This window comes from Gobius niger (assembly GCF_951799975.1).
Source record: "Gobius niger genome assembly, chromosome: 21".
Classification (NCBI taxonomy): Eukaryota; Metazoa; Chordata; class Actinopteri; order Gobiiformes; family Gobiidae; genus Gobius; species Gobius niger.
This window is the reverse complement of record NC_136872.1, coordinates 17,028,562-17,054,578: the sequence shown is the minus strand read 5'-3', so window position 1 is coordinate 17,054,578 and position 26,017 is coordinate 17,028,562. Positions and strand designations below refer to the sequence as shown.

The window sequence follows — 26,017 nt, the reverse complement described above, 5'->3', positions numbered from 1 at the left end:
GCGCCTTGCACTGTGTTTGCATGATCTCAGGACACCAGACATCCCTGATAACAACTCGGAAAAGATTATTATTTTTGCACTGACTTAAGGCATTAAGTTCGCAGTGCAAAGAACTCAACTATAATGTGAGCTGGCCGTGCTGACGCTTTAAAAAGAAATACATTTCTGCTCTGATCGCCTTTGGGACCAGCGCTGCTGCTACTGTGGTGGATCTCTACGGAAATATTATTTAGCTAACCGGCTAGCAACCTGCAGTTTTAAGAGTGCATGATATTCCCATCATTTGGACTTCTGTGGATATACCACCGTGGCGATTTCTCGTATTTTGGGACTACTCTTTGTTCACTTGGGCACACGCTATTTTGCCATGCTTCTCACATTTAACTGCGCAGATGTGGCTAGTTAGCTGCTAGCCTGTTAGCACACAAACGGCTCCGCTGTAGCGCTTTGGGCCAGCTTTGCCACTTACGAGATGCCGAGGTCTGACTGCGGCCTGTTTTTGGAGCTAACGCAAACTGAGAAATAGCCTGGTAACAATTTTATATATTGTCGGTTAGTTATTAGTATCACACAATTGGATAAATAAGAAAGCATCAAAGCGGAGGCACGTCCACTTTCGCTGTTTCTAAGCTGCTTTCTTCCTGATGCAGGGGGAGCTAACGCCGGGTGTACCTGCTAATTAGCCATGTCGTTAGCATGTAATAGAAAGCCAAGGGTATAATCTTGTTTAGTTGTTTACAGTCTCCCAGCGTGTGCATGTTGACCTTTTAGCTCGCGAGTGACCTCTTACGACAAATGTGACTCACATTTACACAAGTATTTTAACACAGCCTGGCTGTTTCCCCAAGTTGATGTGTGTAGCGATTGGAATGCACACTACTGTAAAGCAACTATGCAGCTAGTACCCTAGAGAGAATGTAAATGTCTGGTGTTGGATTGTTTGGGTCAAAGACTGGTGGTATTGACCTGTTTGGTGTTCACTTTTCAGGTTCCTTTTTGCACAGTGGAATAATTGCGCGTGTTTATAGTAGCTCTATGCAGACAGTGTGGAAGGGGAGTTGTTGACCCAGAGCATATCGAGACGTATCATTCATGATTGATGATCTTTGTTGAAACTGGCTGCACTGGTCTCGTTTCCCCCCCCCTCCACGTGTCACTTGCAGCTGTATTTATCCAGCATTTATTTTAACAGCTCACACACTCATATGGCCAAATGTGACAGTCAGGGTTAGTCCTTGCAGCACTTTGTTGAAGGTGGTTGAGAACATGAGGGGGCCAGTGTATGTAAACTTGAAGAACTGATCGGAGCCAGACAGAGGAGCCCATTGTGTGGAATGAAAACTCAAGAGGCAAGAGATGAAGGCGATAACAGCAGCACAGTGACAGAGTAAAAGCCCGTCTGGAAGAAGAGGAGTGCCACAGGGCTGCAGACATGAGCCTACGCCAACCTTCTTCTACACTGGACAGGTAACTACTACACCTCCCCAGCACAACTGAAGCTACATAATGCATGCTCTGTCATTTGCGCTGCCACTAGACACACATGTTTTCTTGGACCAACAGTGGAACCAATTAGGCAGCACAGAAACTAAGCAAAATCATGCAACACACAATCACAACAGTTAATTTAGTAAGAATAATAGGGCCATATTAGAGAGAAAAGGATTTGATTGAACATTTATTTCGAAATGCAGTGGGATTCTATAAGCCATGATGTTGTTATTTGTGTAGGGACCATGCACAGCAATACATTTTCTCATGAGAAGGTTGACACTGGTGGCAATACATGGGTTCAGAGTGAAGTTTCATCACGTCGTCATTAATGATGTCCATGCATGTCGTCCAATATCACTGTGTCACGTCACGATTTGTGCTGTTTCATATGTGATGCCTTTGTCTCCTTCATCTTTCCTCTTCCTGCTGATTTTCTCACGCTCATCCATCCACTGTGTGTGTGTCGTGTGACCTCAGGGCAACCAATAAGAGAAACGTCCATTTGTCAAGGTATGACAGTGGCCCGGGACAGATTTATGCAAAGAGTGAGGGCATGATAATGCATCTGAAGCATGCAGCATGTTAATTGCTCAGTAATAACTTTAGGAGTTGTCACATAGATTTAATGTAAATGCTCAAAGTATTATCAAAACATTGGCCACGCAGAAGTGCATTATATTAAGTTTGAGACAGAATTGACTTTACAGTTAGTTAGTTTGTTATTGACAATATACTCGATACTGTAATTTTTCAAGTCTTCCAAACACTGTTTCTTTGTATATCCAATAAGAATCTTCATTGTCTGTTGCATTGTCCCTGTCAGATTTGGGTCATTGCAGTCCTTAAACAGAAACACAGTGTCCCTTTGCGTCATCGTTAAATAAACACTTTTGGTGAAGTCCAGGCCTAATGTTTACAGTCTGTACTACAGTAGGGGACTTGGCCATGGTTTGTGCTTCCTGTTGCCCACGTTTGTGTGCTGTCGTTTTAAGGCAAGTTTTCACTTTTCAATCTCTCTCCCTTCCTTTGCTTTTTTTTCTATGTCTTTGTGTGTCTTTTCCTTCTCTCATGCCTCGCTTTCAGCCCTTTTGCTGCTTGGTGAGTCCTCCTGTCGACCCTTATCTTGTCACTACTTCTTGCGCTCTGCATATCTTTAATGTAGCCTATTTAACTTCATTCAATATTTATTCTCACTTTCTTTGTTCTGCCGTTCTCTTTGCCGCTTGCGTAAACATGTTGGCCTGTGTACTGGGATCTACTCTCAATTCAAATGACTAAATTGTCCCCATTTCTTCTTAGGCTAAGCAGTTTGACTATCGGGGACTCTGAGCGCAAATCTGCCGCCGCTCAACAGAGGGAGCCCCCCACGGACATTCCCACAGAGAGCACAGGTAAACTCCCCTCCTCATCCATAGCTATAACGTCCATTTAGTTATTTCCAATCCACACGCTGTAATTGAACTCTCTCTTTTGCAGGTCCCGGCCTGGTTCAGAGATGTGTGGTCGTTCAAAAGGACCAGCTGGGCTTTGGCTTCACTGTGTGCGGGGAGAGGGTGAAGCTCGTTCAGAATGTTCGACCAGGCAAGTGTTACATTGTGTTCAAAAATCGCATGTACCAGAGATTGAGTCTGGCATCACCTGCATTTCCACAGCGGTGCATACGCAAGCAAACAGGAAGTGGAGTGAACCAATCAGCGAAGTGCGGGCGTCTGTCGTTGATGTGGTGTTATCAGCGGTTCTGCATTGATTCGCACAGGATTATGAATCACAAAACTCGCCTACTTTTGATGTATTTTGGGTAATTTACCGCAGATTGGAAAAAACGCTCTCTCCCGTTCGTAGATTGTTATTGAGGGGACTTCCGCGTTTTCTACTGAAGCCAACGACAGCATGTGTTAGGATAATCTTTAGTTTGTCAATCGTAATTAAAGTTATGCAGGGAAGAACCTAACATTTAACCCCTTAACCAAATGCATTTTCTCCAGTTCAGCTTTACCCAAATCCATAAGGTCACAGCTTATAGGCCAGTGTAGCGCCTCATTTAAAAGCTAAGGCCTACAATAACTCATCTAAGCTTATTCCTTGTTATGATTGTAAAGTTTTCGTCCTTTTTGGTTGTGTTTTGGTCACATTTTAGTTGATTACAGTTATATTACACACAAATAAAAGAAATGCGGCAATAAAGCTGCACAAAAGCAATGAAAAAGTGACCAAAAGTGACAAAAATGTGGCTAAAAACTACTTAAAACTACTTACAAGCAAGGATAATGTTACCAAAAATGTGTCAAAAGAGCTATGAAAAAGTGATTACAAACACAACAAAAAAGTTATAACAAAAATAAGGATGATGCTTAGATAAATTTTGTAGGTCTTACCTTTCAAATTAGGCGTTACACTGGCCCAATAGGCTTTAAGCTCCAGTTGAGAAGCTTTTAGATTTGGGTAAAGCTGGAGAAAATGTGCTCGGTTAACAGACACATCTCCATTTCAGTAGTTTATTACAAATACTCTGAGGAACACTCAGAGTAGCACGATACAGACACAACCAAAGTCACAATGTTTCAGCAGCTCTTATAGTTTCTCCTCAAGGATGTTAAAGGTCACACAATGATGCCCTCTAATCGGACAGAGTGGCTCAATGACAAACAGCACTCTTTTTACTAAATCTAATCATTCTACCACAAAACAAAGAACAAAGGCACAGCCATAAAATGTGCATACAGTGTCTTCGCTGTAGGTACATTCTTGATTTTTTTTTCCTTTCAGCATGGGTTCCAGACTGATATCCCTCTATTTAAAAAAAAATACAGAGGGGTTTCATTCTGGTCTCGCCAGGCTAGTTTTAGGTACATAAAGTCATGTTGTCTTTATGAAAAAAAATGTTGTGGGGTGAAAAAGTATGAATGATAATTGGACCAAATGGGCTTCAAGACACAATGTTAACTTCAGGAAACGTTGTGTATCCTTTTTGCAGGTGGAGCCGCAGTCAAGGCAGGGGTCCAGGAAGGGGATCGAATCATAAAGGTATTTACACTTGCAAAACAGGTTACATTTCAGTACATGTTTATATTACATGCAAACTATGTGTTCTGAACTTTCCATTTGTTTCAGGTGAATGGCTCGCTGGTGTCCTCCATGACCCATCAGGAGGTGGTCAAACTCATCAAGTGTAAGTAAAAGAAAGATAACCTTCTCCTTGTGTTTCTTTTATATTTTTTACTCATTTGTTTCTTGCCGTCATCACACAGCTGGAACATACGTCGCCCTCACGCTACAAGGCCCGCCCCCTTCTGCTGCGTCTTTGCCATTGGAGCCCCTCTCCACTGACCTCTCGCCCAATCAGAGGACGTCTTTAGGCGGACAAGTCCCGCCTCCACCACCTCCACCTTTGCCCTCAGGACTCACTAGCACCCCCTCCCAAAGAATCACCGGCCCCAAACCACTACAGGTATAAGAGAAGAATATATGAGTATGATAATAATATTGAAGCGTTGCCATCATGTGTGAAGCTGATGACTTTATGAATGACTTTTTTTAAGGACTCCGTTGTCCAGAAACATGCCACTGAAATACTCAGGAAAATGCTGGAGCAGGAAGAGGCTGAGCTGCAGGTACAGTGTTTATGCAAATGATGAAAACTGAATGGATGATAGTTGTTGACGGCACAGGAGTTTCCGTAAGCTCCCATAGTACGAGTCAGTTTTGTGTCAATAAGTCTTGGTTTTTTCTTTTGCTTCTGATCTAAAAACACTGAGTAAAATGTGCCAGAGGTGAAGAATATTATATTGTAAAGACAGGTGGTTCAAAAACACAGCTGTTTTAGTGTGTTCGATTATCACAAAAGTTCTTATAATAATTTGTTTGGACGTTCAGGCCTTGTTGGAGGAGCGTCTGAAGAACCCGTCGCCGTCGCTGGAGGAGCGCATCGAGAGTGCCAAGAGAAGATCTCACCAAGTCCGCATCAAGATACAACAGGACCTGGTGGAGTGGACTGAAACTCTTTCCCTAACATTATACTGTATGTTATGTATATAAACATGTTACTTATGCGTCATTCTATTGTCTCCAGGACGGATCACGGCCAGAATCTGTGGCTAACTACATTTTAGCAGGAGGTTTGTAGCATTATTTTATACCAGTTACATCCTTTAGAGACCTGTTAATGATTACTTTAGTTAACTGGAAACTCTTTACAGCACAGTAATAACATGGTAATCTGCCTAGTAGCATGGTTGGTGTTTTCCTGGTAATACCACAAAAACTGGGCCATGCTTTTTCCATCCTGTTGACATGTAGTTATTGTGTTGCAAAGAAAAGTGCGACCTGAAGTTTTAGTTCAGCAATTCTTGTTTCATTCATTCTACCTCTTAACTTCTGCTACAGGCCGGTTATCCATGGACTCTGGCGAAGGCGACATGGAGGTAAGCCCACAGAACGTGTTGGTTCTTGTTGAGATTAGTAGTGTCCCGCCACAGCAGTCCCTCACAGCTCCTCCTCCTCACTTCCCCTCTTTAGGCCTTTGAGAGCCCCCAGTCCTCCCCCTCGTCCTCCTTCAGGACATCCCAGCACCGACGGCACAACTCAGACACGCACCTGCTGTCTGATTCGGTGAGACTAGCACACGTGTTTTTAGAAATCCTTAAGAGAAAATTCAATGTTTATGAAAGAAACTTTGCCAGCTGTGGGAAAAAAAACATGAAGATTTGCTACTTTTTACTTTGCACATAGAAATGAGTTGACAACAAACCCTTGTTTTTGTTTCCAGGGCGGCAAGGCACAGATCATTGGCCCAGAGGAAGAAGATGAGGAAGACGATGGCTATGAATACATTGAGGTGAGGTTTTGTAATCAAATTTAGCTCTCCTTGATCAACTCAATAACTAATGCCTTATTTTCCCTCTTATCAGATGGACGGCCCGTTTCAGGACATTGAGATATTGAAGTCACGGCCTGCGCACATGACGGTGTTCATGAGATACGTGTTCAGCCAACTGCTCGACCCCAACCCTCTGGTCAGTCCTAATGAAAAAAGAAAAAAAGAACCATCGACATATGTTGTAACTTCGTTTTGCATTTTGTTTGTAGCTTTTCTACCTGTCTGTGGAGGCTTATCTCGGCTCGAGTCCTAAAGACGCTCGCGCCCTCGCACCGCAGATCTGCTCGCACTTCCTGGACCCCGATGCTGTATGTGAACAATCTTCTGTTTATGTGTATTTCTAGTCTTTAAAGGGAGCACATGCAAAAGTGACTTAACTACTGTATGTTATGACGTACTGCAGTTCCCCTCTAAAGCACAGCTGCTGTAGTATTTTTGTTTCATTCACTGATCCAGTCTAATTTGATAGTTTCTTCTTCTTCTGCAGCTGAAGTGCCTCAATCTGTATTTCCTGGATTTATTTATGTGTAAACGATAGAATCCAGAAGTTTCCTCTGCATTTTCAAAGCCTATAAACCTTTATAGGACATGAGCAGTTCTTTGCTCACTGCATTTATCTCGGTGCTGTTGATGTGTTAGCATGCTGTTGGCTAGTGGAGCATTTTGTGTTACTTCTGATTAATTCTCTCTGGGGCCAGTGGAGGGCGCTCCGAGCAACACAAAAGAGAGCAGTGCTATTTACTCATCAAGTGTCTTTTCTGTTCAGACACATCTATTTTAACCCCTTAACTGAGCACATTTTCTCCAGTTTAGCCCAAAACTAAAAGCTTCTCGACTGGAGCTTGCCACCTATAGGCCAGTGTAGCGCCTCATTTGAAAGCTAAGTCCTGCAAAACTCATCTAAGCTTCCTCCATGTTTGTGTTATCATGTTTTACTTGTTTTGTTGCGTTTTTAATAACGTTTTTTTTTTTTCCTTTTTTATCCACATTTTATCCCGTTTTCTTTGCTTTTTGTAGCATTTTGGCCACATTGCTTTTTTTTTTTTTTTTTACTGTGATCAAGCTACAAAAATGTTACTAAAGAGTGTAAAAAAAGCAACTAAAACCTGATGACAACACAACCCAAAAGGATGAAAATATGACAATCATAACCAGGAAGAAGCTTAGATTAGTTTTGTAAGTCTTAGCTTTCAAATAAAAAAACATCTGGCCTATAGGCTGTAAGCTCCAGTCGAGCTTTTAGATTTGACTTAACTGGAGAAAATGCACTTTGTTTGGGCGAGGGTTAAGAGGTTTAATAAATTAAAAACCAGAAAGATCAATGACATGAGTTACTGTTCAGACCAGAATTCTGCATCATCCTTCTGTTTTAAGTGTCGAAAATACAAATAAAACTGATTGTTTAAATGAATTGTTTTACAGCCCTTGAAGATCAAAGTGAGAGAGGAGTATCTCACAGATATTGGTGAGTGTCTTGTCTTTCATTATGACACGGAGATCAGGCAGTCATTATTAAGTACCGTCACGTTTTGTCCTTTCAGAGAGCAGACTCCACGCTCAGGAGGACATCAGGGGACCTCTGTCTGAGCTGCAGCAGCAGGTGTTGCCCGACATTCAGGACCAGATACAAGACTACAGGTAGTGACTGAATTATAGAAGCAATATTGTCATTTGGTCAAATAATCGCGTAAGAACAGCTGGTTGACAGGTGCATGTATAGCCGTATAGTGGAGTAAATAAAAAAAGAGTAACGATAACCCCCCCTGTGGTCGTAGTCGTCCATGTTCTTCAGTCTGATGAGTTCACCCTGTGCCCTGCGTCCCGTGTGTGTTTGACAGGAACAAGCAGATGATGGGGCTGGGCTCGCTGTTCGGCGAGGGCGACCTGCTGCAGCTGGACGGAGACCCGGCCAAAGAGAGGCAGGTGGTGGACAGACAGGTCACTGCACTGTGGGAGATTCTGTGAGTGTTCGACCAAACTCTTATCTTTATTATGTAGCACCTTTACATCACTCTGGGAACATAATACACACAGTACAGTAGGTTTTTGAGGAGTTGTACTATTGGTAATTGACTGGTTGTGGGCATGCAGTTAAGGTTACTACTACTTGAGAAACAAAAACCTGGAGGTAAAGAGGCCACTTTTGTTGATATGGAAATCCATGGTTCGATGAAATTCCTTTGCCTAACTTTATTGTTGTTGTAGACTCTAATTTGTAGCTGTCGACTTGACGTTAAATTCCGCTTTGGAGTCAGAATGTGTGGAAGAGTTTGAGAAAGCTAAAAAGGAGTTGGTACCATTATTAATAGTTCAAATTCACTGTTTGAAAAAGAGGGAAATCTGGTACAGCAGCTTTAAATCATTGAAAGAGCACCTAATCCGAGTCATTTTGTTCTTTCTTCCATTGCAAACTCTTCATTTTATTGTATTTATGTCAATATTTGCGAGGACCAGGCATTTTAAGTGAAAAAAATCCGAAGTGCCTTAAAGGGATATTTCAGGACTTTTGACATAGGGCCTCACTTCCTAGTTATCCAGAGTGTTGTTGATTTCTGGAGGTAAATATATTTTTTGTTAATTCATGCAGTCCTTATATTTGAAGAGTTTAGTGATGCTAGGCTAGTGCTAGGCTAGCGTATGTCTATGGTAACTAGTAACCTGCATTAAAAACCTCTTCAAAATCATGGGGTCGTCCTCCAAACGTTGCCATATCTGATTTGTAGAAAGCTCCTTTGTGAATTCCACGTGTAGTATGTCGGCCGCAGGGAAACAAACTACTGTAGATCTGGTAACCCAGCAGATCACTCCGCCGCTGCGTAGCTACAACCAGGAAGCTGATGCTGCTCAAATATAAGTTCTTTTAAATGCAAAATGGTTATATTTCAAAAATTATTCAGTCAAAACAGACATTTATATGGGTTGTCTGGTGTTATAAGTGATTTGCCTCAGGTGCACTGTGCTTGGGTCAGACTGTTTTTAATACAGGCTACTAGTTACCATAGACATGCACTAGCCTAGCACTAGCCTAGCACCACTAAACTCTTCACATATAAGGACTGCATGAATTTAAAAAATATACAGTATATATCTCCAGAAATCAACAACACTCTGGATCACTAGGAAATGAGGCCCTATGTCAAAATTCCTGCCATATCCCTTTAATGATTTTTGTAATTTGTCTTTTCGGATGGCTAAGGCGTAATAGCTCTAACCTGTCTCTATTTGCCTTGATTTACACGTTTTAATAAACAAAATAAACTGGTTAAGTTTATGACAGTGCTCACTCGCGCCTGGGACTGTTTGCCCAGGAACGCTGTCAGATGTCAATGGCTCCATAAAAGTGCTATTACAAAGTGACAGAAGCGGCAGAGCCAAGCAACCATCGCAAAGGTCGCGAATGAAAAACCGCCTGACACAGACGCACGCACATGTAGGAGCGTCTGCGTCACATGATCATTGCGCTACAACTACCGGGGGCAAACCTCTGGAAATTGACTTTCAATTTGACCGGATTGAGTGATTGTTTTTGTAGCATTTTGAACTTTCGATCTTTTCTGTCTGCAGATCGAAGCACGAGGAGGACAGAAGGTAAGTGTGTCGGCCGTGTGACTATTTACTGTACGGGTTTAACCTCTTAACCCCCACCTTAACCAAGTGCATTTTCTTCAAGTTACTATCGCCAGTGTAAAGTCTCATTTGAAAGCTAAGATCTACAGAACTCATCCAAACAAATCTTTTTCCTCAAATTGTTGCCACGTTGTCATCACTTATTTGATTTTATTTTTCCATCGCTTTTTTGTTTTCGTCACTTTTTTGTCACATTATTATTGTCACATTATTGTCACTTTTTTGTGACTTTTTTGTTGTGGTTTTGTCGCTTTTTTTGTCTCTTTTCCGTCGCTTTCTGTCACTTTTTAGTCACTTTTTGTACATTTTTAGTCATTATTTTTCACTTTTTCTTCGCTTTTAGTCACTTTTTGTACATTTTTAGTCATTATTTTTCACTTTTTCTTCGCTTTTAGTCACTTTTTTGTTACTTCTGAGTCACTTTTTTGTTACATTTTCGTCACTTTTTTACCGCTTTTTTCCTCACGTTTGTGTCGCTCTTTTGTTGCATTTTCATCCTCGTTTTCGTCTCATTTTTGTCGCTATTTCCACACTATTTTCAAGAAACTGGAGAAAATGTGCTCGGTTCAGGTGCAGGAGGTCATTCAGCTCATTCAGGCAGCTGCAGTTTCTGTGCTCAAAAGTGGCCTGTTGTATCCAATTTTTTTTTGAATATCGAAAATTTCCCCTCATCCTGCTGTTTGCTGGAATTTATTTGTAAATCTTAAGTGATAATTACCGTATTTTCCGGACTATAAGTCGCTCCATCCGTCGCTCTATCCGAAATGAGCAGATTGGTAAGAGGTCTAGCGCCAAACCGGATGTGCGTCAGTGACCGCCATGATAAGAAGCCTACGAATTGGGCTGTCAGTTAGGAAGGAGTTTGGGAAAGGAGCCTCAATGCTAGCTAGTTAGCATTGAGGCGATAAAGAGCTATGTGCCATCCCATAAGCCACTGTGCCGCCAATCCCCCCCACCCACCCTTGAGTGATTCATGCGCAACAACAGGCGCACATTTAGTAGAAAATAAATAAAATCTGCACAAGCCAAATTTTTAACATGTATTCATTTTTATAGCGTCACCACAGCACACTTTTTTTTGGCACTTTTGCTTTCATTTAGTAGAAACTTCAGCCACATGGATCATTTGCAGACATTGTGCAGCGGAGGAGCAGACCTCACTGTGTGTTAATGACCTCACTGTGTGTTAATGACCTCACTGTGTGTTAATGATCATCTTTCTCTGAGGATCAACTAAAGGACAGGATTTTGTTGGAATATTTGACCAGAGCATTTTTTATTTCTTGTGTGCTGTAGGTGTAGAAGGTAAATCTGAAACTTTTTTTTTAAATCATTGCCTGTTTTCTGTGTGGCTTCATTATCGTTATGGTGGTCCATGTTTGAGTCATTAAAGTCAGTGACTGCAGTTGGAGGGTTTTTTGTAGTCCAATACTATATTGGTAATGTAGTTTTTTTCTGAAACAGCTGTTGGTAATGTCACTTCCCCTGTGTTGTCCGCCCTGGGTAAGGACGGTCGGATTGGGCAAATGCTGCTGAAGCTCTAGTTCACTAACTGCATAGGGATCTAGCAGTTGACCTTATCACGTCATAAGGGTTAGGAGCGAGGATCAGGACATAGGAGCTACATATTCAGACGCAACCTAAGTATATGCGAATTCCTTCCTCTAGCGCTGACCATCTAGCCTAGAGCGCCCTCTAGCGGCTTTCAGTATGAAAATAACAAACATGTGAAATGATATGTTTTGATATGTAAGTCTCACCTGAGTACAAGTCGCACCTCCAGCCAAACTATGGGGGGGAAAAAAGTGCGATTTATAGTCTGGAAAATACGGTATAGTCTTTCAAACAGAGCTTTGAAACCATGTGCTCTGAAATGCCTTTTTTTCTTTTATTTAGCCAGTTATGTAACCGCCCGTAATCCCACTGTCCACTTCCATCCTCAGCTCTCCACTGGCAGCAGCCGTGCTCCTGTACCTGCGGCACTCCGGCATCAAACTGAGGGACTCAAAAGTCTTCCCGGGTCTGAGCACAGAAAAGGACAAGTGGCTGGCGTTTCTAAAGACCAAAAAGGTGCGTGGGCGTTCATAACTTAATAAGAAAGAAGTAATGACGTGAAAGGCTTAGAAGTCTGTCTTTGTCTCGTCCTGCAGCTGAGCGGCACGAAGAAAGACAAGGAGAAAGATGGAGAGGACAAGAAGAGAAATCCCATTCTGAAATACATCGGGAAGCCACGCACCTCCCAGTCAAGTAATGGAGGATCAGAAGATCTTAATATTACCTGCATTGTCTTTAATTCAGCCACTTTATTTTACCATTTTTATCCCTTGTTTGCTTGGATTTGTTTTCACTGATTTCCCATTTGCTTCACTTTATTTTCGTAGCGATCCATGCCCCGTTGTCTCCCTCAGAAGGTATCGCTGTTTTTTTTTAATTTTCTTTATCGCCTCGTCTTTTGTTTTGTGTTGAAACATTTCGCCGGCTCGAGCCTTGTTTTCGTGACTACATAATCTTATTTGTATTCGTTTCCGCAGTGCGTCCCGGCAATGTGAGGAACATCATTCAGCAGTTTGAGAGCAGCTCGGAGGCGGGGGAAGAGGGGGACAGCACTGACTCCCAGAGGCTGTCCACCAGCAGCCTGGGAGAGGACAGCATGGACAGGTCAGGCTTCACTTCAACTATGACCCCTGATTCAGGTCCCAGTTTTGTTTTCTGCAAAAAGACCAACCATATTCTGGAAGAGCAATCATTGGCCATAATTAAAATTTATTCTGCACCATTATGGTTTTGTTAACCTTTTAACACCCCGCCTTGACCAAGTGCATATCCTCCTGTTCACCTTTATCCAAATCTAAAAAGGCCAGTGTAACACCTCATTTGAAAGTTAAGACTTACAACTCATTTAAACCGATCTTTACCCTTGTGTTTTTTTGTCACTTTGGTGCCACTTATCTGTTACTCTTTTTCATCACATTTTTGTCACTTTTTCAACACATTTTTCTCACTTTTTCAACAATTTTTTCTCACCGTTTCATCACATTTTTATTATTTTTTCATCACATCTTTGTCACTTTTTTGACAATTTTTTCTCACTTTTTTGACACATTTTTGTCACTTTTTCAACTATTTTTTGGCAATTTTTGAGACTTTTTCGACAATTTTTTGACACTTTTTTGTCACATTTTTATAATTTTTTTGTCATGTTTTTGTTACTTTTTCATCACATTTTTGTCACTTTTTTTTAACATCCTCGTATTCGTCTAATTTATGTCGCTAGTCTTTTTAAAGAAGCTTTTAGATCCAGTGAAGCCAAACTGGAGAATGTCCTTGATTCAGGTGGAGGTTAAGCGGTTAAACATGCACGATTCAACACTAAAGAGTATTTGAACTTCTCCCACAGCCCGACCATCTCTGTGCGCCTGGCCCGCAGCGAGTCCCTGAAGGCCCAGGGGGAGGGGCGTCGTCGAGGGGCGGGGTCGGGACCGGAGTCTGTGCCCCGTTCCCGTAGCGACGTGGACATGGAGGACTGCGGGGAGGAGAGAGAGAGCAGCGCGCTCAGACCACTGCAGCACAGCGCCTCGTCATCTGCCTCCAGCAACTCTGCACGGTAAACACGCACTCATGCATCACTGCAGGACAGGACGCGAGCAGCTAAAGCTTTGGGGAAGTAGTCGTCTGGACTAATCAGTTTTATATAAATTATGAAGGAGTGTTTTCAACACCAAACAAAACAATTCGTCCAGATGACAGTTTTTAAAAATGAATGAATAGTTATTTTGCAAAACCAGAAATCTCAGTTTATCTCAGAGTGACTTAACCCCACATTAACCAATCGCATTGTCTCTAATTCGGCTTTAATCAAATCTAAAAGCTTCTCAACTGGGGAGCTTGGCCAGGGTAAGGGCTCATTTGAAAGCGAAGGCCTGCAAAACTGATCGTGACTTTTTAATCACCTTTTTTAAGCGTTTTTGTTGTATGTGTTGTTGTATTTGTTGTTGCTTTTCCATCGCTTTTTTTGTCACTTTTTTGACACTTTTTTTTATCGCATTTTTGTCATATTTTTGTGGGGGGGGGTTTTCCGTTTTCGTTGCAATTTTGTCACGTTTTTTGTTGCTCTTTTGTGGCTTTTATGTTACATTTTCATCACTTTTTTATCGCTTTTTTGTTGTGTTTTTGTAGTTTTTTCCTCGCATCTTTGTCACGTTTTTCTCAGTTCATGTGGAGGTTAAGAGCTTTATATTTCTATGACGCTGACATAGCTCTGGTCATTCAAACCACTTCAATAATTGGCATCAATCACACCATTTTAAAGGATCATAATCTTATTGTTGATTAGTGGATGTAAAAAGCATAATTTGTCCATTTAACAATTGTAGAAAGGATCATTTCTTACTGTATTTGTACAAAAGTAGGATTCCGACTTTACTTAATCACATGCAATTGCAATTTCTCTGAGCAATAAACTCTTTTTTTTTACCTGTGCACCAATGTCCTTTGAATTCAGGATGCAGCATTTTTCTTCTTACAGATAATATCCGCTTAACACCATGATGTTTAACCTTTTACTTAAGAGATTAAAGTTATAAAGTATGTTCAGTGGAGACATGTCAAAATCACATCTGCATCAGTGTTTTAAGCGTCTCATTGACCTCACATTGACTTCTCATGAGCCTTCGCCCCATCCCATCTGTGTCTCAGGTCTCTAGAGAACCCCACTCCCCCATACACCCCTCGGAGCCGGCGGCGGTGAGTTCCATACCATTCATACGATACATTCATTCCAAACTCAGGAACAATAACATTATTGTATATATTGTTGTATATGAACTTGTATTTTCGTGTATCTGGGTGTCCCGTCAGGAGCGTGGACTCTCCGTTGGCGCTGCTGCCGGACGCTGCTGCTCTGGAGGAGGACGTTTGTGAAGCTCAACACTGGCAGGAGACGGTTCCCCCCCAGCTCCTGGCGACGCTCAGCTCCAAGGAAGTGGACAGACAAGCGGTCATCTACGGTACAAAACTACGCAACTATGGCAGTGAATGGTTTTGAGAATAAAAAGGAAAAAGACTTAAGTTACTGCTGTGTAGGGCGGGGCGATAAAATGAATATCTCAGTATATCTTCTCGATAACAATGAAGAAGCGATATTTTTTGCAATCCATCAGAAATATGTAAAAATGTGCTGCGAAAGATATTGCTTTGTCATTCAAAAAGATAATTCTCCTGAACAGACTTTAAAGGTGCACTATGTAACTTTTTATATGGAAGAAAAAGTAATATTCGTGCATATTTGACCTTCTATTGACCCTGTGGCTGTATGAGTGGTCAGCATGGTGCCTTTACTTTCGATCTCAGTGGTCTCCAGGACGCTCCAGGATCAATTGTTTTGTAGGTTGTGAACCTTCCAAACAATGGATGTAATGGATGAAAGTAACGGCGCCATGCTGACCACTCATACAGCCACTAGGTCACTACAAGGACAAATACGCACAAATATTAACTTAATTTTTTTTCCTCATAAAAAGTTCCGCACCTTCCGTTCCTCCTCTGCCCCTCAGCTGTCTGTACCCACTGCCCACTTGGGTGCTCGAGCTTTTAGCCGCTCAGCCCCAAACCTGTGGAATTCACTCCCCGCTGAACTCCGTCAAATGACCTCTCTGCCCCTTTTTACTCAAAACCCACTTATTTAAACTTAGCTTCTCACTTTGATGTGCTTTTATTGTGTCCTGTTGTGATTTTATAGCTGTATCTCATGTATGGTGACCTTGGGTGTTTTGAAAGGCGCCTACAAATAAAATGTATTATTGATTGACTGCGGAATTCTTCCGAAGTCAATTATTGGTTTTCATGTTCTTTATTATTATTCCTCTTCCATCTTTTTCCCGATTTTCTAGAGCTTTCAGCACCTTCATGCTTTGTGCAATTTATGCAAGTTATGCATCAAAATGTTCCGCATGTTGAGGAGAAGGGTGCTATTACTTTTGGGACTTCTGCAATTTACGTTTTTTCCGCAATCGGCCAAAATGTCGGAGATTTTTCCCATTGACTTATAATGGGGCTGCTGCAAATCCATGCTTTTCTGCACTTTTTTCTGCATTTTCTGCCATTTCTGCCCTTTGTGCATGTTCAGCTTCTGCAACTTGTGGGTTTTGAGAAAAAATTGGCCTTCTGCGGTTTTCCAGTTTTTTTATACGAGAGTTTGAAATTTTTGCATTAGTGTGTATGTGGACCTGTCGCATTAGTGTGTATGTGCGAATCCAGCCAATGGGGAGACTCCAGGACTTTCAGCCATTTGTGCAGCTTCTGCCATTGAAGCACTGAGGCCATTTCAACAGTTTGACCAGTTTATGGAATATAAAAGTTTATGCAATATTAACAATTTATGCAAATTAAACCACTTTATGCATTTTAAAGCGTTTATGCAACTTAAGAGTTTATGCCATTTAGGATTTATGAAATAGTTTCATAATATATGCAATTTACATAATTTATGCAAATTAACCCATTCATGCATTTTACCACTTTATGCAGTTTATACAGTTTATGCAACATGACATTTTATGCATTTTACCAGTTTATGCAAATTAGATTATGCAAATTAAGCAATTTATGCAATTTGAACAGTTTCTGTAATTTCTGCATTCGCTTCCCGGAATTCCGCAGTCAATCGCAATGGCGCAGCCATTGCATTTCTAGTTGTTATTGTTATGATTATTATTATTATATATATTGTTCCCCATTTAACCCCAATTTTACCCTGATTTTTCTACATTTCTTCCCTACTTTTTCCCCCATTTGTTTTCTCTTTTTTTTTTTTTCCTGCCACAATTTCTGCCACATTTCCATTTGACATTGGAGATAAACTCAATATTGTGACTTTGCTAATCTTCCAAACCACAATTTTGTCATCATCTTGTGAACGATATATTACCCAGCTCTACTGTAACATTTTGAATGGACAAAAACAAAATAAATCAACCATACGTGCTCTTCTTTCTCCCCGTCAGAGCTGTTCACGACTGAAGCATCCCATCTGCGAACACTCAGAGTCCTGGACCAGGTTTTCTACCAGAAGATGAGGTCCGTGCTCAACTCGGACGAGCTGGCCTGCGTCTTCCCCAACCTGCAGCAAGTCTACGAACTGCACGGTGCGTTTGAACCTGAAGTATTGTCAGTGTGTTGTAGCATGTTTCTTTTCCTGCAGTTTGGTAAACCTATAAACTGGCATAAGTGGACGACTTTTGCCTAGTAAAGCAAATCGAGTACTGAGTTACCAGTTTATTATCCAGCTTGTTTTGAGGATATGGGTGATGAAATAATACACCCAACTGTGTTAAAATGAAGTGTAAGAATGGAAAAGATTAATCTGCTGATTGTTCTTGTATTGTATTAAAATTCAACGCTTCTGTTCCCTGTTTTTAGCAAGTTTTTGTGAAGCGATGAAAAAGCGAAGGGAGTCTCCCATTGTCCAAAACATTGGCGACGTAATGCTGACCAGGGTATGCCTATTTTCCACATAATCTATTAGTAATATCCAAACTGTATTTCATTTTACGTGCAGAAACAAAGGTAACGTGTTGTTTGTCTCTCAGTTCGAAGGCGCAGCTGGCGAGGTGTTTCAGGAACAAGCCGCTCAGTTGTGCAGTCAACAGTCTCAGGCGCTGGAGCTGATCAAAACCAAACAGCGCAAAGATCCTCGATTCGCTCACGTCATCCAGGTACACACGCTCTTACTATGGCTTCATGGCAAAACAAAATAATGTGGTATGTTCAGCACCGCCCTCTGGTGGTCAGGAGGGATGTGAGAGAATGACTACTTTGTCTTCAGGAGTGCGAGTCCAGCCCTCTCTGCCGGAGGCTTCAGCTCAGAGACCTGCTGGTGTGTGAGATGCAGAGATTGACCAAGTATCCTCTTCTGCTCGACAACATCATCAAACACACCGACGGTCAGCAGCGCGTCCTATTCTCCGCTCCAAAGTTTCCGCTCTATTTACTCCCAACTCGGCTCATCACTAGTTTTTGCTCCCTGCAGCCGGCTCCCCGGACTTGTCCTCGCTGCAGCGCGCTCAGGCCTGTTGCCGTGGGTTACTGCAGTTCGTTAACGTGGAGGTCGGGGAAACGGCGCAGCGGCTGCGACTCGGGCAGTACCAGCGCAGGCTCGACGCCGCTCCACAGTTCAAAGTGAGTCCAGTCAAGTTTTGTCGTTTCTCAAGGGCTTTAAATGCGAACGGATCTCGGCCCTTTGTCTGTAACTGCAGGAATAAATGAACTGTATTTAGCAATATATTTCACTTTTTACCAAATGAATCATCTTTTCTCTCTCTCTCTCAGCGCTCCTGTCTGCGCTTAACGTCTCCGCTTTACCCAAATCTACTGTAAAAGCTTCTTGAAAACGGAGGCAAAAACGAAAAGAAAACAAGGATGAAAATGCAACAAAAACAATATAAAAATGTGGCAAAAAAAAGCCTTAAAAGGGCAACAAAAATGGGACAAAAAAAGCGATGAAAGTGTAGTGTAATGTGACAAAAACTCAACAAAAATAGCCAAAAGAAATTGAAAGAGAAACAGAGAAACAACAAAAAAGTGACAAACAAACGATGACAGGGCAGCAAAAAAAGAGATGAAAAAGAAAGTGAAAAAAGAAGTCACATTAACGCGAGGAAAACGATCAGAAGGCCTTAGCTTTTTTTAATGAGGCGTTACTCTGGCCAGGTTAGCTCCAGTCGAGAAGCTTTTAGATTTGGATAAAGCTGAACTAGAGCAAATGTGCTCGGTTAAGGCGTGGGGTAAGACATCCATGGTGCGGCTGAATGTGATCAAACTGGGACTTTATCTTTTCTCTGGACAGTTTTTTTCCCCAGTTTAAAACTTGGCAGCATCAGCACAGAAAGCATGTTGATGTGTAGACGCCACTGTTCATATAAATTCTCGAAGCGATGACCAAAGGAGGAGAGTGGCCGCTTTTGGTACTGACACTTCTGCCTTTTGTGGTGTGATTTGTCAAAGGCTTAGTTACACCTGTCCACCTTCATCCACATTTTCAATACTTACCGACCTAAATTAATGAGTTGCAATAGGCTACAAAACTGACTAAAACTAACTAAGAGCATTTTCGTCCAAATGACTATACCTAAGAGGGCTGCCAAAAACAACACTCTCTTTTTGTCTTTTCCCCAGAGTCTTGACCTCACCACTAAAAGAATGATCCACGAAGGCGCCCTCACCTGGAAAGTCAGCAAAGACAAGACGCTGGGTCAGTATCTTACCCCTCATTATCGTCTCAGGCAAAACCAAGACGCCGTATTGACACAAACCCCTGTTCCTCTGTCCTCAGAGATCCAGGCGCTGCTGCTGTCCGACTGCCTGGTGCTGCTGCAGAGGGGCCCCGACGACCGGCTGCTGCTGCGCTACCCGTCCCGCTGGATGAGTGCGGGAGGGGGGTCCACGGGCGACGGGAAAACCTCCTTCAGCCCTTTGGTCAAACTGGACTCGCTGCTGGTCCGCTCTGTGGCCACAGGTCGGTCACACACATTCACTTTGTTTTAAGTTTAGAAAATAGGTTTTATTGTTTTCTTTTGTTTCTGTGCAGATAACAAAGCGCTGTATGTGATCAGCACCACAGAGCGACAGATCTACGAACTCGTGGCCGGGACAGCGTCAGAGAAAAACACGTGAGCATTGATTACACAAATGTTATTAACCCCTTAACTCCCACCTGAACCGAGCACATTTTCTCCAGTTTGGCTTTACCCCAGTCCAAAAGCTGGGAAGATAGCAACAAAACTGAGATGAAAACAATGATGGAAAGCGAGAAAACATTGACAAAAAAGTGACGAAAAATTTATGAAAAAGTGGCAAAAATGTCACAAGAAATTGACAAATAATTGACGAAAAAATGTCAAAAATGTGACAAAAAAAAGGACAAAAATGTGACAAAAAAATTACAAAAATTTGATACAAAATTGACGAAAAAATGACAAAAATGTGACAAAAAATGACAAAAAAAATGACAATAATGTGACAAAATGTGACAAAAAAATTACAAAATTAGATAAAAATGTGACCAAAAAAATGCAAAAAATGACAAAGAAATTAACCAAAAAATGTGATAAAAAATTGACGAAAAAATGTCAAAAATGTGACAAAAAATTACAAAAAAGTTACAAAAATGAGTTGAATACTCAACAAAAAAATGATGGAAAAAAAATCTCTCGGTTCAGGCGGGAGTCAAGAGGTTAAAATACTACCGCAAAATCCTATACATATTGTGATTTAAATCCCTTTTTCAGGTGGAAAGATTTACTTGAAAAAACAATATCCGAAGCTGGTGGATCTTCACCTCTCGTTAACCACGGGTCAATACGATTACCGTGAGTACACACTTAAACTGACCTCATTTGTTTTGTCAACTAAAAGTTCAAGTGCATGAGTTTTGTGACTTTTTCCAGTCCGCAAAGTGTCGGCAATTCCTCTCCCGTGTCAGCAACAGAAGGTAAATAGAAGGAATGCTGTTTTAATAGTTTTAAGTGATTTACACACATGTTGAAATAAGTATTCTTTGTGCAGAAATCTCATTGACGGAGCGGCAGGAGTCCAGGGGAAACCACTCGTCGAATAACACAGAGCTGACCGCAGACGCCAGTTCAGAACGAGACTCTTTCTTCTGCAGCGAGAGGGCGGAGGCGGGCGTCGCTGAGGCCGCGTTACAGGACGGTGAGGAGAACAGCTAACTGACTCTGACGATATCAGGACAGGTCTCACTTCTATTGGTCATATTGACATAGATCGAATTCTTGTGTGTGTTTTGCTACATTTGTACATCTGGATTTAATTTGTCCAGTTTTATGTACACTTTGTTATTAGAGATTCTAAAATGTCTTCCTCCAGCTATACGTGTTCTTCACATAAAGGGGCTAGATGAAAGTTGGCCATTTGTATTCACTACTGCCACCTCAGGCCATACGTGTAACTGCACCTTCTATATTAAGCTCGTGCATGACGGCACTTTGGACCCGAAGTAACAACTTTTTGAGTGACAGTGCAGGATTTTAGAGGCAGTTGTGGTGAACAGGTCTGGGCTCATTCTACACATTAGGACATGGCTGGGGAAAAAAGGGGGAGGAAAATACATAATTGTAACATTTTAAACTCCGTATAGTCCCTTTAAGTTCTTTTTTACACAATTTCAACCACTAAAACCCTGACAAATAGAGCTAACCGGTTGATTTAACTTTAACCTCTTACCCCCCGTCTTAACCAGTTCACCTTTAGCAAAATCTAAAAGCTTCTCGACTGGAGCTTATTGCCTTAGTGTAACGCCTCATTTGAAAGCTAAGACCTACAAAAGTGATAGTAACTTTTTTATTGCGTTGTCGCCGCTTTTTGTAGCATTTTGATATTTTGGTCCCTTTTTCGTCGCATTTTTGTGGGTTTGTTGTTGATTTTCTGTGCCTTTTTCATCACTCTTTAGTCAAGGTTATGTCGCTTTTTTTTAATGTGTTTGTGATGTATTTTTTATTGCTTTTTGTGGTTGTGTTTTTGTCCCTTTTTTTATTTCCTTTTTGTTGCATTTTTGTCGCATTTTTGTCACTTTTGGCTAATGCCAAACTGGAGAAAATGTGCTTGGTTCATGTTGGGGTTGAGAGGTTAATGAGAAAATTCTGATCAGACTTTTGGCAAATGTTTGGGAGGAAACTTTGAACTAGTGCAGACCCAGCTCTACGACCAACTGTCCATTGTCTAAGCTTCACCTCAGGCTCAAAGTAGCTCTTAACTCTTCAACTCGGACACAAACCTCTTACATTGCGTGGGAATCTTCCAAAGGCGATCTCTCTCTCTCTGTCTTGACATCCGCTCTCTTTGTGCCGCAGTGGAAACACTGAGGCAGCTCATATTGCGGGACCTGGAGGAGGACAAATGGAGTCAGGGTTCGGACGACACGCCCACCAACGAAACGGCCACGGACGGATCGTTCACCGACAAACAACGGCCCGCGTCCCTGGAGACGGTTCTCAACTTCAGCACCAACGAAGAAGAGGAGGAGGAGGAAGCAGAAGCTCAGACGGAAACGGTATCTGAAAACACGGAGCAGCCCAGAGTCGTGAGGAAAGGTACAGAAATACTACTTTGATATTAATAAGCTAAAAGGAGCAAACTGAGAATAAGTTTTGGTTAAGATAATAGGATGAGCATGCTTGGACTAAATACTCAAATATTCATTATAGGTAAAACAACAAGGTTAGCAGCTGCATTTATTTACTTCTGCCAGTTATTCACCATATGAACAAATGAGAAGAGAGGAAAGCTTCTGGAAAATATATAGATAATCCTTCAAATCTTTCAGCAAAGGATCCATTTTTCTGAAAGCTCAGCTGCTGTTTGCTGAGTTCGCTTATTGTCTGATGATTATAAACGTACATCAGCATCAGTGCCTGACTTTGCATGTGCTTTGTCTAATTTGCTTCCTGTTCTTGATTTCCCTGATTGCATGACGCTCTTCACGGCACAAAAATCACATGTTTCTCTTTCCGCACTTCTCTGAATCACTTGTCTCTGTGTCACTCCTCTGTTTCCGTGGTGAAGCTGTGGTTGGGGGCTCTTTCTCTCCCTCTGTCCCTGATGACATCACTGATGATGTCACGCTCTCCTCTGGCCAATCGTCCGTGCCGATCGGTGAGATCAACACGAGCACACCCGCACTCTCTCACGCGCAAAAACAATGTAATGTAGCAATGTCAGGAACTGCAAAGTCATGATGATGGTTTAGGATTTTATTACAGTTTGAGATACGACCTTACAAATTCAAATGGCTTTGTTTTCATTAGAGCCGGACTGAAAGTATTTTTTACACAAGGTTTTGGTCTGTGTTGGTCAGTATCAGTATTTTCTAAAAGTAGTCATCTAGACTTGGTTTTCAAAAGGCACGTCAGACCTTTTCTACGATACGAAGTGAGATTTCCTCAGTTTGATAATCGTGGCCAAAATGACCACTGTGAAATTTCATTTATCGATTGAATTGTTTACATAAAACACATTTTATAGTAGAATATTTTCACCACATAATTATTGTAGATGTTGAATTCCCTTTATTCTTGTTGTAAATGCAGGTTTTAAATTCATTCAAATGGATTTAATCTGGCATCAAATGTAAATTTTTGGGAAAACGATGACATTGCTCAACTATTTTTACTGTATAGGTTCAGTGTTGCAGTGTTGGCTGAAATGTACCACTTTTTTTCCCATTTGGTCAATTCTCTTTCCTCTGTTTGAGGATTAACATCCCAAAATATCGGCATCGGCCTTAGAAAAACCCATATCGCTCGGCCTGTAATGTAAATGAAACAAAAAAGCAGGGAAAAAAGTGAAGACAAAGCGGCAACAATGTGAAGAGGTGCTTGGTTAAGGCGGTGGTGAAGAGGTTAAATATGTGCTAATTTCTTCTGCGTTTGTGGCATTAAAAGATGGCATTAAAGACCTTAAATTAACGGGGCTTTGTAGAAGGATTTTTGTATGGACAGAAACTAAAAAAAGAAACAGGCATATTCATTTCCCGAAAGAAAGCCCATTCTCACAGTTTTGAGACTATTATCATTCTAACGCCTCACCCCTGACGACCACACTGTGATTGACGCCGTATCTTTGCTCCAGGAAACACTTTCTACCTGGTGATGCCGTCTGATCAGGGAGAGAGCGCCACAGACGAGCTCGCCGACCCGCCCACGCCCATCGCCACGCACTTCCCCCCGGAGCTGCAGGAGGTGATGTCATCGAGCGTACAAGCAAACCAGGAAGTGCCGGCCCGTGAGCCAGAGGGCGGCCAATTAGTCGCGCTGCCACTGGAGCGGGAAAACCAAACGGGCCAATCGGAAACGGCGCCTCAAAGTCACGTGATCAAAAACGTGGACGAGATCTTCCACACGATCGAGGGGTTGATGACGAAACTACGGCATCTGCGGGTCAGTAAATGTAGACGTTTGCGTAGAATTACCCAAAGCTGGTAGTCAATGGTGTTACCAAGCTGTGACTGTGCTGAAACTATAGATTCATACGATGTTCACAATGTTCCCCGTGTGTCCTCTGTTGTGCAGGAGGTGGAGCAGGCCCACGAGAAGCTGCTGCAGAGTCTCCGAGTGTCCACAGCGAGTGACTCAGACGACTGCTCCTCGGCCTCCGTGTCCAGGACGCCTTCGCTGGGCTCCGCTGACGGTCAGTGTCCGACCTACAACAAGAAAAAAATTTGTCGAGAGAGAGATTTGTTTTGTGTGATTAAAAAGACTGTACTTGATGAACGGATCTGACTTTGATCATTTTAACGTAAAGTTTTGTTTAAACGTTTTTCTCGCCTAGTGTTTGTAATTTAAAACCAAACCACATTGGAGCAGGATTAAAATAAAAAAAACAGGAACACTCACTAATATCTTGTATTGATGATTTGAGAGTCTGACCACTCCTCAGTGCACTCCGATGCAAATATACAATTATAGCAGCAATTATCCAACTCTTAGTTAATTTCTTAACTCCCACCTGAAGCACTGTTTCTCCAGTTTGGCTTTTCCCAGATCTAAGAGCTTCTTGGAAAAAAAGTCACTGGAAAAGTAACAATAACACAATAAAAAAAAGCAGTCGAAAGGCAACAAAAAAAAAGACAAAAAAAAGTTTAGACCAGTTTTTTTGGTCATAGCTTTAGAACTGTTAGCTCCAGTCAAGAAGAAGCTTTTAGATTTGGGTAATGCTGAACTGGAGAAAATGTGCAGTGTTAAGGCGTTAAAGAGTCAATAGGTTAAAGAGTCGATGCAGATGTTCTGCAGATAGAGCTTAAAAATAGACTTAAAATCCTTATTTTGGTTGCCTCAACTTTGACATTTTAACTTTTATAATTCGAACATATGTCTGTGAGAAATAAATAGTATGTGATAAACATATTTCGAGCACAGAACGGATCAAAATCAATAATGTTGGATTATGGGCTGATACAGTTGTAATCAGGAAGTATGGAGCGAGGCACTGACACGGTAGAAGAAAAAGACTCAAAACTACGTGAATGTTGTGAAATACTACTCCAGGTCTGTCTTTGATGAAGGAACAACGTTAAAACATGGTTTAAACCTCAAGAAAGTTGACGATTTTGCATGATGTTTCCACTTTAAATCCAAGTGGTGACTTCTAGATGTTTGACCAGACGGTGTATTTAATGCTGGTAAAACATAAATTGATGGAACATTAGTAGCTCATCTGGCTATCTAGAGTTAAATAAAATAATCATGCTTTTCTTATGCTTTTGCTGTTTTGGATGTGAACAGGTAAAGAAAGAATCTCCGCAGAACCCAAGATCCAGTCGACCGGTTTCTGACGCTGTCGGGAGCAGACTGAACCGTGCCCTCTCTACTGCATGCACCAGCCGGGACCGGGACGTCAGGAATCTGGACTTTTAGCCTCGTCCCGGGCATTCAGAGGGACGCTTTGAGGAAAAAGTATGAAGGAACACGAGGCAAGTCATGAAGAGGAAAAAATAAAACTATGGATAATTTCAAAGTGCAACAAAAATGACCAAGTCTTGACTGCGTGAAGGATTGTGTTCGGAGGAGCTGGTTGAATGAATGGAACAGACAAGTGTTTATAAAGTTAATTTAAGGAATCACCCGAGGGACCCGTATTACCCCAGCACTTTACCCACAATGCATCTCTCTCTTTCTCTCTACCGCGCAACCTCGGGAAAACGTCAGGGACGAGTGAGACGCGACCGCTTTCAGAGTCCACCCTCGGCCGAAAAAGACTGTGATCGGACAATTCAGGTTATTTGCACTGGGTTTGTTAACCAGTAAATCTGTACATGTTTTCACTTCAAAACCTAGGGAGAAGGCAGTTTTTTTTGTTTTTTTTTGTTTATGGGAGCAACGCAACCTCAAGTCGGCCATCTTGAAGCCAGACGACAAGACGCATTGTTCATAGATGCAAAAACGACACTACTGCGCTGTTAACTACTGACATGTTTTATTTGCCCTTTTTTTCAATAAGCAAACACACACA

General features: G+C 41.8%; 1 protein-coding gene across 5 annotated transcripts; it reads left to right on the top strand.

The window, feature by feature from the left end:
• arhgef11 (Rho guanine nucleotide exchange factor (GEF) 11) lies at positions 1–26,017 on the top strand. 5 transcript variants are annotated; one of them, XM_079580330.1, is made up of 43 exons: positions 1–1,467; positions 1,972–2,004; positions 2,578–2,592; positions 2,794–2,885; positions 2,971–3,075; positions 4,469–4,518; positions 4,606–4,663; positions 4,743–4,942; positions 5,034–5,105; positions 5,368–5,475; positions 5,564–5,609; positions 5,878–5,915; positions 6,010–6,102; positions 6,260–6,328; positions 6,402–6,506; positions 6,580–6,678; positions 7,793–7,835; positions 7,912–8,008; positions 8,209–8,331; positions 9,935–9,958; positions 11,941–12,067; positions 12,148–12,244; positions 12,379–12,408; positions 12,529–12,655; positions 13,395–13,601; positions 14,693–14,740; positions 14,855–15,003; positions 16,999–17,139; positions 17,414–17,490; positions 17,584–17,709; positions 17,820–17,937; positions 18,024–18,172; positions 19,169–19,244; positions 19,326–19,508; positions 19,581–19,662; positions 20,281–20,361; positions 20,440–20,483; positions 20,558–20,704; positions 21,862–22,101; positions 22,574–22,663; positions 23,639–23,946; positions 24,079–24,196; positions 25,291–26,017. In XM_079580330.1, the coding sequence occupies exons 1-43, from the start codon at positions 1,433–1,435 to the stop codon at positions 25,338–25,340; spliced, it is 4,320 nt and encodes a 1,439-aa protein (XP_079436456.1). In that variant the 5' UTR covers positions 1–1,432; the 3' UTR covers positions 25,341–26,017. The 5 variants fall into 5 exon arrangements, with proteins under 5 accessions (XP_079436456.1, XP_079436458.1, XP_079436457.1 ...); XM_079580332.1 differs by lacking the exon at positions 1,972–2,004; XM_079580331.1 differs by lacking the exon at positions 12,379–12,408.